This window comes from Sminthopsis crassicaudata, chromosome 3 (assembly GCF_048593235.1).
Source record: "Sminthopsis crassicaudata isolate SCR6 chromosome 3, ASM4859323v1, whole genome shotgun sequence".
In the NCBI taxonomy this organism is placed as follows: Eukaryota; Metazoa; Chordata; class Mammalia; order Dasyuromorphia; family Dasyuridae; genus Sminthopsis; species Sminthopsis crassicaudata.
Genome location: NC_133619.1, coordinates 472,496,376 through 472,508,689, shown reverse-complemented (window position 1 = coordinate 472,508,689; position 12,314 = coordinate 472,496,376). Strand labels below are relative to the sequence as shown.

The 12,314-nt window shown below is 35.7% G+C and overlaps 1 protein-coding gene across 1 annotated transcript in view; it reads right to left on the bottom strand.

Moving 5' to 3' along the window:
* Positions 1-12,314, bottom strand: part of STARD13 (StAR related lipid transfer domain containing 13) — a 683,440-nt gene that overhangs the window by 361,066 nt on the left and 310,060 nt on the right. Inside the window, 1 exon segment of the mRNA XM_074303504.1 lies at positions 11,413-11,446. Within this exon segment, the coding sequence (XP_074159605.1) occupies positions 11,413-11,446 (34 nt within the window).

Genomic DNA, 12,314 nt, shown 5'->3' with positions numbered 1-12,314 from the left:
AAACACTTACTAAATTTAGGATGTGCCAAACACTGGGCTAAGGGGAAAAACAGAGAACCAAAAACAGTCCCTACTCCCAAGGAGCTCACAGTTTAATAGAGGAGGCAATATGCAAATAAGTAGGTATAAAGTTAAGCAATTATAGAATAAATTAGAGATAATTAGTAGAAGGCACTAGGGATTGGGAAAGACTTCTTGCACAAAGTGGGGTTTTTACCTAAGATTTGAAAGAAACTATAGAAGCATTAGGCCTGATTCTGATTCTTATTGGCTACATGACTTTAAGTACGTCACTTAATTTCTCTGAGATTCTTAAATTTTTGTTTGACTTTGTTGAAGTTTGATTTCCTCATCTATAAAATGGGGATAATAATACTTGCAATACCTTATTTTATGATTATTATTGTAGGTAATGGGTAATACAAATGGGAGTTTTTAGAAAATAGTAGGAACATAATTTTTTTCCCAACGGATTTTTCACATTCATGAGATAATATAGAGCAAACATAATATAATACAGCCTATATATGAAGATTGGGAAATGTGGGGAACAGGTCTATATGCCTGCCTTAGGAAAAACCAATAACCCTTCACATGCCCTCCAGTCCAATAAAACCTGCCTGCTAGATATTTTGAATATGACATTACATCTTATGTGTCTTTTGCATAAGATACGCTTTGAATCCTAGCTTCTTTTAAAGCTCATAATAGTTTCTATCTCCCATTAAGGCTTTTTTCATTAACACTTTTTCCTTCTGGAATTTATTTCTCCCTTGAGTATATTACATATCTCACAAGAAGAATCTAAATCCTGTGAGGGCAGGGCTTTTTCTTTCTCTCTTCCCTTCTCCAGCATTGTATCCTCAGTGATAGGCTGAGTCTCTTTCATAGTAAGTATTTAATGAATTTTTGTTTAATTGAATTTATAAGACAGATAAGATTTATTTTAGGGGAGATTTTTTTTAAAAAAACCTATCTTCTTTTTAAAACTTAAAAAAAAATGAGCACCTTTTCAAGAAATTTGTTATGAAGAGTGATAACGGGGCAAAAACATTGTTAAAAACAAACACTTTTGAAAGCTATCCAAACTGATCAAAGGCCTTGACCAACTTTTGATTCCAGAGGAATGCTGATAAAACATGTCATCCCCTTTCTGACAGAGAAGAGAAAGACTTGGGATACAGAATGAGAAATGTTTTTTGAGCATAGCGTTGTAAAAATTTGTTTTAACCATGCATAATTATTGTAAGGGTATTGGTGTGTGAGGAGAGAAAAGCAATTTTTGTTGCTGAAAAAAAAATTTTTAATGGAAAAAAAAGAGTGATATGGTTTGCTAGTTCAAGACTAGCCCTTTGAATATGTGAATAATGTAGCCGTAACCTTGAGCTCTTAAAAAATATATCAGCAGCGCACAAGCTCAGGCAAGAGTCTACCTTGCACTAGAGGTCTCCTTACAGCTTGTATGTCTGCTGTCTAAAAACCAGCTTGCCTAAGTGAGGACCAAATAAGTTGGTCCTCAGTTGATGAATTTAGCTATGATGACTAAAGAAACAGATGCTAAAAGAGTAGTCCTCAGTTCCGAGTGATTCCCTAATGTTTCTTTTGTGATGGTGGTGAAAGGGTAAAAAAAGGAGGCATAATGTGCTAAAAATTTGAATTTTTGACTGTTTATAAACATTGTTTTAATTTTGGCATTCTAAATGTGAGATCTTTGTTCAACAAAACATATGATAATATGCTAGTGAAAAAAGTAAATTATATCTAAATTGACATTTTCCCCATAAATGAAGTCAAAAGCTATAAATTACAACTAAATGGAAAAAAATGAAAGAGACCAGAAGCTTGTAGATCATTCAGAAATCTCATACCAAGATATTTTGAATATTTTCCTCAAGAAACACAGAAAGCATTTGGGTATATCATCACACACACAAACACACAAAAAGAAAGAGAAATTGATTTTATATGGACAGAAAATTCCTGATTATTGATGTTGATATCTTTTCATATCTTTCTGTGGTTAGTCAAATCATTAACTAAAAAGTAAAGCTTCAGAAAGGCAAATTTGGAAGAAAATAAGATATTGATACTAGAAACAGTTGAAAATTGGGAAGTGGATAAAATTTAAGATACTGATTCTAATTATCACTATTTTTAGAGATGAACCTGATGTAATAATTATTTTTTGAAGTTGGTTATTTTTAAATTATATTTTTTTTATTTTCAAACTTTATGCAAAAATAGTTTTCAACAGTCACCCTTGCAAAATCATGTGTTACAAATTTTTTCCTCTTCTTTCCTTCCATCTCCTTCCCTAGACAGCATGTAATCCAATTTATATGTTAAATGTGCAATTCTATTATCATTATACAATTGTCATGTTGCTCAAGAAAAATCAGATCAAAAAGAAAAAAATGAGAAAGAAAACAAAATGCAAGCAAACAACAATAAAACTACAATAAAAGGTGAAAGTACTAAGTCATGATCCACATTCAGTCCCCTCTTTCTGGATGCAGACTGCTCTCTCCTACTGGAATCTGCCTTAATCATCTCAATGAACTTTATATAGTAATTTATATATACAATTATATGTGAGTTACACAATTACCCTGCAAGTGACTATGGATATGATTGTTCCTCCTATTTCTATCAAAGAATTTAAGTGACTTATCCATGGTCACAAAGCTAGCAAATATAAGAAGTAGGGTATGAACCCAGATATTCCTGATTTCAATTCTAGTTCTTTCTACTACTACCCAATATTATTTTAAAGAGATCAAAAAAAACTCAGAAAGTACTTCAATCAGGAAACACCTTAATCTCCTGCCCATATTATAGCACTAAGATTTGTAATCCCATGTAGGGTCTTGGAACTGAATGTAGGGGTTGTAAAATCATGATTTATTATCAGGATTTTTTTTAGTATACCTATTTTATATACCTATATACCTGGGATCATGTAAAAATTTTTTGGGCTAAAAGGGGTCAAATTTAAGTGGAAAAAATTTAAGACGTCCTGCATAGCATCAAGGACAGTGACAATATAGAGTATGATCTCTTTTGCAAAACATTATTCAGGGGTATGGTAAAAGACTTTAAGTCTCAAGAAGTTGTGGAGAAGAAAATGGGTCTGTAAGATGTTTACTGCAAGAGCCAACTAAGTCATATAGAGACCAAACAAAAGAGAACAACAAATGGACAAGAAATGGAACCCATCCATCAGTCATGTTTTTACAGTCATCAATTTTTACTATAATGATTTTTATAACTTAATTATTTTGGGAAGAATGAGGCAATTGGGGTTAAGTGACTTGTCCAGGATTACACAGTAAGTTTCAAGTGTCTGAGGCCAGAGTTAAACTCAAGTTCTCCTGATTTCAGGGCTGGTATTCTATCTCCCTGTACCATCTCACTGCTCCACACAGAGAACTTTGCTGGATGCAGAACAATTTAAATGTTATTCAGAAATATTTTTCAATATATTTTGAAAAGAGGATAGTACTTGGGAAATTTCACAATAAATGCAATGATCTAGCATCTTAGAGCTATTTATTGACCCCAGATCCCAGAGCTGTTTCTTGACACATAAAGCCATCATTTCAACAGCAGTAATCTCTTGGTGATAAGACATTGCCATGAATCATGAAACATTCTAATCTCATAAGCTTTCCAAATTGTAGGTAATCCAAAGAATAATGGAAAAATTAATTACAGCTGTAAAATGGGAATATTAATAATAACCTCTACCACAGCATTGTTGTCAGGATAAAATGACTTAATATTTGTAAAGTGCTTTGCAAACTCTAAAGTACTATATACATGTAGGCAACTAGGCAGTACAGTGGATAAAGTGGCAGGTTTAGAGTCAAGAAGACTCATCTTCCTGAGTTCAAATCTGGTTTCAGACACTTACTAGTTCTATGACCATGGGCAAATCATTTAATCCTGTTTGCCTCAGTTTCCTCATCTTTAAAGCGAGCTAGAGAAGGAAATGGCAAACCACTCCAGCAAGAAAATCTCAAATAGGATCATGAAGAGTTAGACATGACTGAAATGACTGAATCCCAACAAAAAATAGCACATAATCAATCATGTTTTATATGTAAAAAGTACCATTGAAACATCAATAAAGGACTATCATAATGAGGAAAGGTATAAAAGAAAATAGAAGGATATGATGAGTATGTACTGGTATGTATTAAATATTAAAGACATGATGATGACGATAGTATTTACACAGTGTTTTCAGGTTTGAGCACTTTACAAATATTATGTCATTTGATTTTCACAAAAATTCTGGACAAAGAATGCTATTATTATCCTCTTTTTATAGATAAAAAAATGGGATAGACAGAGCTCACTCAGAGACACACAGGTAGCAAGTGTCTGAGATAGGATTAAACTATGTTGACTCCAGGACCAGTGCTTTATTCACATCACCTAGTTACCTTCGTAGACCTTCAAAACTCTGGGCATGTCGGATATCTCCTCTGGGGAAGGATAAGATTGAGACTGAAGCTGTAATTTCACTGGTAAAGGGAACTCTTAGATGAAGAAGCCTTCCTCACTTATACAGGTAAGTACTTTCTCTACAGTTGATACCTATAGAGATTTGCTTAGGGTTCTGAGAGGTTAAATGACTTGTCCAAGGTCAAAAAGCCAGGATTTGTCAGAGGCAGGTCTTGAACGCCTGGCTTCCTGACTCTGTACCTACTATTCCACATAGACAAGAATCACCCAGAATGAGAAGGCATAGAAGGGTCATGAGCTGTGCTGTGGAGGAAGAACCCACAGCAAAGATTCATCAGAGCATGGAAGAAATGAGGTAATGAGTAAACATTTTAAAATATAAAGCAGATTTGCCACATGTATTCTATTTAATAAAAGATAGTTTCTTTGGGTTAATTATTAAAGAATGCATTCAATTCATTGAATGTCAGACCCTAACGACCATAAAATTCAACCTCCTCATTTTAGGAGCATAAAACTAAACCACAAATGACTTTTCCAGGGTGACACAGTGAGATAAAGCAAAGTCAGGACTATAAATCTCCTGATGTTCTTTAGGGCAGTCAGCCACTGTTTATCTACTAAATGGCATTTAACCTTTACAGAAAATGTAGTAAATTTTCTCATTCAGTTATTTCAATGCTTGATAAGCATTTATATGTGTTTGTATATATATATATATATATATATATATATATATATATATGTATATATATATATATATATGTATGTATGTATAATTATAATAATAATAATAATAATTATAATTATTATTATTATTATTATTATTGCTGCGTCAATTTGGGTTAAGTGACTTGCCCAGGGTTACACAGCTAGGAAGTGTTAAGCATGTGAGGTCAGATTTGAATTCAGGGTTACTGCACCATTTAGCTGCACCTTGATAGGCATTTATTAAACACCTACTCTGTATACAGTATTTGGGCATACAAAGACAAGATGAAAAATGGTCCATTTTTTCCAGACTAGAAGTGGATAGTTATTGAACTTATACAGATAAATTAAAAACAAGGTGTTTTGGGGAGAACGAGTGTACTAACAACTAGGGATATCAAGAAAGGCTTCCCGTAGGAGGAGGTGCCTCTAGAGGTAGGCTTCTGGAGGAAGAAATAGAAAGTTGGCCAGAACACAGAGATCGTGAAGGGGAGTCATGTGAACTATGTCTAGAAAGATCTACTGGAACCACATTATAGTGGATGCCATTTATTTCCATTTCACCAAATGTAACATCTGACTTTTTATCAGAACTGAGGGTCACCGATGCCTGACTAAAATGAAAGAAACTTTTTGTGACTCTGAAGTAAATCACCTCATGTCCATATGAGACGGCCATTTCTTTTCTGTGTCTATGCTGAAATTCTTGGTCCCACTAGAGCAGGGGTTCTCAAACTACGGCCCTCGGCCAGATGCAGCCTGCTGAGGATGTTTATGCGGCCTGCCGGGTTATGGCAAATGGGCTGAGGGGCAGAGACAGAGTGTGAGCTTTTGTTTTTACCATAGTCTTGCACTCCCACAGTCTGAGGGACAGTGAACTGGCCCCTATTTAAAAAGTTTGAAGACCACTGCACTAGAGTATAGGAAAACCCAGCATGGTTAGAAAAGGCCCCTCTTACATGGAGAATTGGATGTGGGACCAGAAGACCTGGGAGGGTGGGAGGGGGTTGGGGAGGGGGTGTCCCAGCTCTGCCTTTTATTATCTATGTGATCTTGGATAAGTCACTTGCTGCTCTGTCTGGTAGTGACTGCTTTCCCTGAAATCTGTCTTGGATGGGGCTTCCATGAAGATAAAAGTCAGATGTTACATTTGAGTAAAATGGAAGTGAATGTCTTCCATCACGGTTTGGCCTTTCCAGACTTACTTTACATGACTCCCCTTCACATATCCTCTGCGTTTCCACCAAAGTGGTGTGTTTTCTACTCTCTGAACTTGAGTCTTCCCTCTTGTACCTCCAGTGCCTCTCCATCATCCCTTCTCTTCACTTGCAGCCTTTTGTTTTCTCACCGACAAACAAGGGGTTTGGACCGATGCCCCTTCAGTTCTAGATCTGGGCTCCTTTGTAGAGAACATATCTGAAGCAGTACAAATGTCTGCGGCAATTCTGTCTTCCCCTAGCCCATCCCTGGGTTGACCTCTTTTGATGGCTCTGGATTACAGTTAGGCTTCCCTTTAACCCCTAGGCACATGTGGGAAGTTCAAGATATGGGTCAGTTTTAGTAAATAAGAAAAGTGCATTCTGTGGTCACTACAAATACCGATCTCCAGTCAAGGATGCTTCCTCCTTCCTGTTTCACTGCACCATGTGCCAATGTGTACTAACAGTGGCCTCTTCAGTTGGCCTGGAATATTGCATCTCCCCTCACACACAAATACATCAAGCAGCTGGACCAAGAGGCCTGGAAGGCCTGGGGAGGAATCCAGTTAGGTCTGGACTAAACCAGAACCCACTTTTCAAAACAGCAAAAAAGAATCATCACCAAAACTGAACTTAGTCAAGGATGTCACGGAAGACAAGGAAAGAAAAGAATTAGATTTATTCTCAAAATCTTTGTTTTATTTTTTTTTAATTTATATGGGAATTTGAATTAGTTGCCTACCACATTCATCAGATTTACATGTGCAGAAAAATTGTTCTCTGCCACCCTTCACTGATCTTTCCTACTCTCATGTCGCTCTCTCTAATTACTTCTATAGAAATAGACTTGCCTCTTTCTAGTTTTCTGCTTGCCTGCTTTCCTATTCATTTCCCCATGGAAAAAAGAGCACCAAGAGGCACTGTGAATTTCAACAGCTAAAAACCAAGGACTTTTGTGGGCACAAATTCTGCCTCTTAATATGCAAAAATCACACGAAGAGAACCCGCTATTATATGATGGGCCATCAAATGCTGATCTTAGAGATTAAATAGCAACAGAATAAAACACTTGTGAAAATTGTAGCTAGTTCTCTCTCTTGATTTCTTAGATGAGAAAACAAAAATTCATCCTGTAATGGGAGAAACATTAGGACAGTGTGGTACAGTCAGTCACTTCATGAACACTTACTATGTGCCAGGCACTGCAGGAAGCGCTGAGGATGTAGATAGAAGACAAGGACATTGCCACTTTCAAGTAGATAATAATCTAATGGAAGAGACTGCTGGTGGCTAAGTACATACAAACAGATGACATGCAGCATAAGTGAGGAATAATCAACAGAAAGAAAAGCATTAAAATAAGAAGGGTTGAAAACTGATCTCTGAGCCGGGAAGGCTTGGTTTCACCTCTGTTTCTGACACATACTGCCTCTGTAACTCTGACAAATCATTTGACGTCTGCAGTCTGGGCAATTCTCTGAGACTATTAACTAGAGAGAAAGTGCTGATCCCTATTGGCAGAAGGATTCATAAAATCATGGTTCCAATCCCAAGCCCCATAGTCAGTCCAAAAGTCAGTCAATGAGTATTTATCAAGCACCTACGACTTCCAGGCATTGGGACCTTTGGTGTTTTTGTTTGTTTTAAATTTTTTTTTGGGGGGGAGAGGGTAAAGATATTAGAATGATTGGCTATTTCCATCTCCAGTTCATTTTATAGATGAAGAAAAAAAGGCAAACAAGGTTAAGTGATTTGCTTAGGATCATACAGCTAGTAAGCCCTAAATGAGGAAAATATATTGAAAATAAGCAAATCAATAAGCATCTGACACATATGAGGCACCTGGGATACAAAGACCGAAAGTGATAGTCTATTAGTGGAGCTTATATTCTATTAGGGGAGAGAAATGCACACATATATGTATGTACAAAAAAAAAAGAAATACAATGTAATTGTGGAGAGGGAACTAGCAACTTGGGAGGAAATCAGAGAAGGTAGATCTTGATCTGAACTTAGAAGAATATTAGGGATTTTAATAGATATCAGCAAGGAAGAAGTACATTCCTGGAATGGAAGATAGTCAATGCAAAGGCAGGGAGACCTAGATTCAAATCCTCCATCAAGAAAGTCATATAAAAACACTGAGAATGATTGCCAGCAAAATCTATGAAAGTGGATCATGTATAAAAAGGCTGAAAATGCTTTATAGCAAGACAAGAGCCAGTATGTGAAGAGTTTTAAATGTCAAAAAGAAGTATGTATTTGAGCCTAGATGAATCAAATTTTTATGTAGCCAAAAAAGAAAAATGAAATACCTTTCTTATGCTCGTTTTCCAGTTAAAATGATTAGTTTTCTAAAAGCAAGATATTGCTGCTTCAAGTGCATTCCTTAGTCACTTCTAATATGAAACATGATTTTATTATTTTTATTTATTTATTTCTGTTGAGGTAAATGCATTTTCCACATTCAGATACAGGTAGAGATTTCAACAAGAGAAATGAAGTATTCAGCATTTTCATTATGGAATGATTTAGGTACTTAGATAAATGTATTCAACTTTCAAGAAGGATAAATTGCTTAGAAGCTCATCTTTATATAGATTATTGGGCTTTATAAAGAAAGAGCTTTCCCCACAACAGCCCTGAAAGATAGGTTGTGAGGTCTTATATCCATTTTACAGATGAAGAAACTGAGGTTCTTGGGAGCAGAAAGTGATGCAGCCAGTAAATGTTGATGCTGGAATTTGAAGGACTAAATCAGAAATGTTGGCAACACTCCCAAAGTGGGCTAGAAGCAGGTGAAAATATAATTGGGAAATACTGAACAAAATAAATAAAAATGCAATAGAACTTAAATAATATTAACATATAGTTTTCAAAGTCAGTATGCAACCAGCAGATATCCTGATGAACCATTTTCTAGTCTTGTCTAATTCTTTATAATCTTATTTGGGGTTTTCCTAGAAAAGACAATTTCTAGTTTATTTTAAAAATGAGGAAACTGAGGCAAATAAAGGTAAGTGATTTTCTAGGGTTTTCAGCTAATAAGTGTCTGAAGCTGGATTTGAATTTATGAAGATGAGTCTTCCTGACTCCAAACCTAGCACTCTATGCCACTTAGCTGCCCCTCTTTTTTTTTTTTTTTTTAAAGTATCTGAGAAAAAATGGGGATAAAGGTATTTCTTGGTCATTATTTTTTGTAATGTCCGGGTAGCTTTCTGGAGGACCTTGGGATCAACCTTGGTCTTAGTGGAGGAGTGATGAAGGCAGGAGACCCACAAGGATGGTCAAAGATGGAGTCCAGAGTCTTCTTTTGTGTCTGTGTCTGAGAGAGTCCTCTGTGTCTGTGGCCAGTCCTCCCAGCCCTTAAATACTTCAGTATAATTATATCACTACAGCAACTGAGCATGTGCAACCATTACATCACCATATAACATTAAGTATATGTTTAAAGAACCACTATCTCACCCTGAGTAGGTGCCTAAATATAAGCACCCTACTGTCCTTGATTCAAGTACACCTTTTCAGAGTTATGACCCTTTACATTTTTTGAATACTAGCCAGTTAAGTCCGGGAAAAGCAGCATTGTGGTGTTTTTTTCTTGCCTTCCTGGCACTTCAAGGCAGTCTAGTTTGAGTGCTGCTAGGTGTGAAATAAAGACTACCTTATTCAAATTTTGCCTCAGGCAATTCCTTAAGACACACACTTATCCAGATGGTGAGCAGTATATACAGATATAATCAGAGATCCTTTGAGCATTTCCCACATTCATTTTGCAAGATCATGTCAAAACCAGAATTTAAAGGTATTTCACAATATTTTGTAAAAACTAAGATTTAAAGGTTATACCAGATACCTCAAGTGCTTACTCTATTATGCAAAAACTAGAATTAAAAGTAAATGTACTTCTTCTAGTCCCTCCTAAAAACAAAAACAAACAAACAAAAAAAATCCCCTCATTATTTCTAATTTCTTGATTGTAAAACTTTCCTAGATAAAAATTCATATTCAAATATTTCTTAAAATACTGTTGCATCACAGAATTATATGTTTTCCTTGTAGGTGCTAACTTTTGTATATGTACACGCATACTTGCATAAACATATGGACTATATCTATGTCCTATACTTAATGGGTAGTCAAATCCAATTCATTTGTATGTCATGGCATTGCTCCCTTGATGTCCTGGGTCTCTTTGAGAATGAAAGATAAACAACTTAATGTGTATATAAATCTCTGTTAGTTAGTAGAGCACCTAAGTAGTGCAGTAGATAAAGTGCTGAGCCTGGGATTAGGAAGACCTTTCTTCCTGGGTTCAAATCTGGCCTTGGACATTACTAGCTGTGTGACCCTGGGCAGGTCAATTAACTTTGTTTGCCTCAGTTTCTCATGTGTAAACTGGGTTGCAGAAAGAAATGGAAGTTCCACTGCAGTATTTTTCCCAAGAAAATTCCAAAATGAGTCATGAAAAGTTGGATATGAATGAAAAAGGATTGGCTAACAACATAGTAAGATTTTTTTTTTAGTAGTAATCCTAATTTTACATAAAGCCTTTCATATTTTTGGATCTGTTCCACAGAGAAAATATCAGCATGCTAAGGGTTAGAGATTAATGTTATGAGAGAGTTGCTTTTTTTTTTTTTCTGTATATGAAGCTAATAACAATGCTTAATATGGATCAAAATCTACTGTGCCTGCTCCCGTCAACACCTTGTGCTAAGCAAATCAGCAACTCAGAGTCTGAGATTAGTGTATAAACAAATGCTTCTGGGTAGACAGTTTGCCAGCATGGTGGTGTAGAAGAAAAGAAGGAGGAAGAGTGAGAATAGGGGTCATTAGGACAAAGTATGAACAAAATCATGAATCTCTGGAACACAGAAGTATTGAAGAAAAATTCATAGCATCTTTCCATTAAGGATTGATTCATCAATAAGCACCTTCAGTATTTAATGGCATACAAACTGTTCATGGTCCTTTAAAGTACAAACTTATTGAAAACAAAGTATAAGCACATGTCATAGAATAGACTTACCAGCTCTCTCCTTGATCTGTTTGTCAGGCAGCACCTGTAAGAAGAAAATCACCGTTTGATTATCTCAAAATCATACTCCACCCCCAGTCATAAATAGACAACACAAAAAATCCAAACAAGATCAAATACTCCCAATCAAATGGCACCCAGACTTGAAAGATTAAAAGGCCTCTCAAGGAAGAAGGAGGTCATGACTCTCATGAGTTACAAGTTGATATTATCCAAATTACTCTACATAATAACAATAGGGTATTTAGTTATAAGAAGATCAGTGCATGTTCATTCCTGGCAACACAAAGCAGTGGTTGAGTGGCAAGGCATTGCCACCCATAGTTGTAACTGGAAGCATCTGCAAAAAAAAAGTTTCATGTGAAAATCCAAGTATGGTTTTCTGAAGAAAAAGAGAATAGATTAGAAGGCTACTTTTTAAAACAGTCTCCACAAATATAGTATATTCTAGATACTTACAGTATTGGATCTTGAGTCAACAATAGAAAAAACAGTGAAATAAATGAAATTTTATTTGGTGACCCCATGGATGGTTCCCCCCTCCTTTTCTGCTTATTCTTTCAGCTTGCATCTATATACCAATGACAAGTTTCTTTTTTGAAGGACAGAATGGTACCAGGTAAAGGGAAATCAAGTCAAATCAAAAAGTAGGTACTAGACACCCATTAATAATAATAATAATAATAATATAGCTAGCATTTATACATCATTTTAAGATTTTCAAAGTACTTTTAAGATTTTCATTTTAAGATTTTCAAACAACCCTGGGGTAGGAGGCATTATTTTACATTTTACACTTTATAATTTTACATTTACCATTTTACAAATGAGAAAACTGAGGCAGGAACAGGTGAAGTGACTTGCTTAGATCACACAGCCACTAAGTGTTTGAG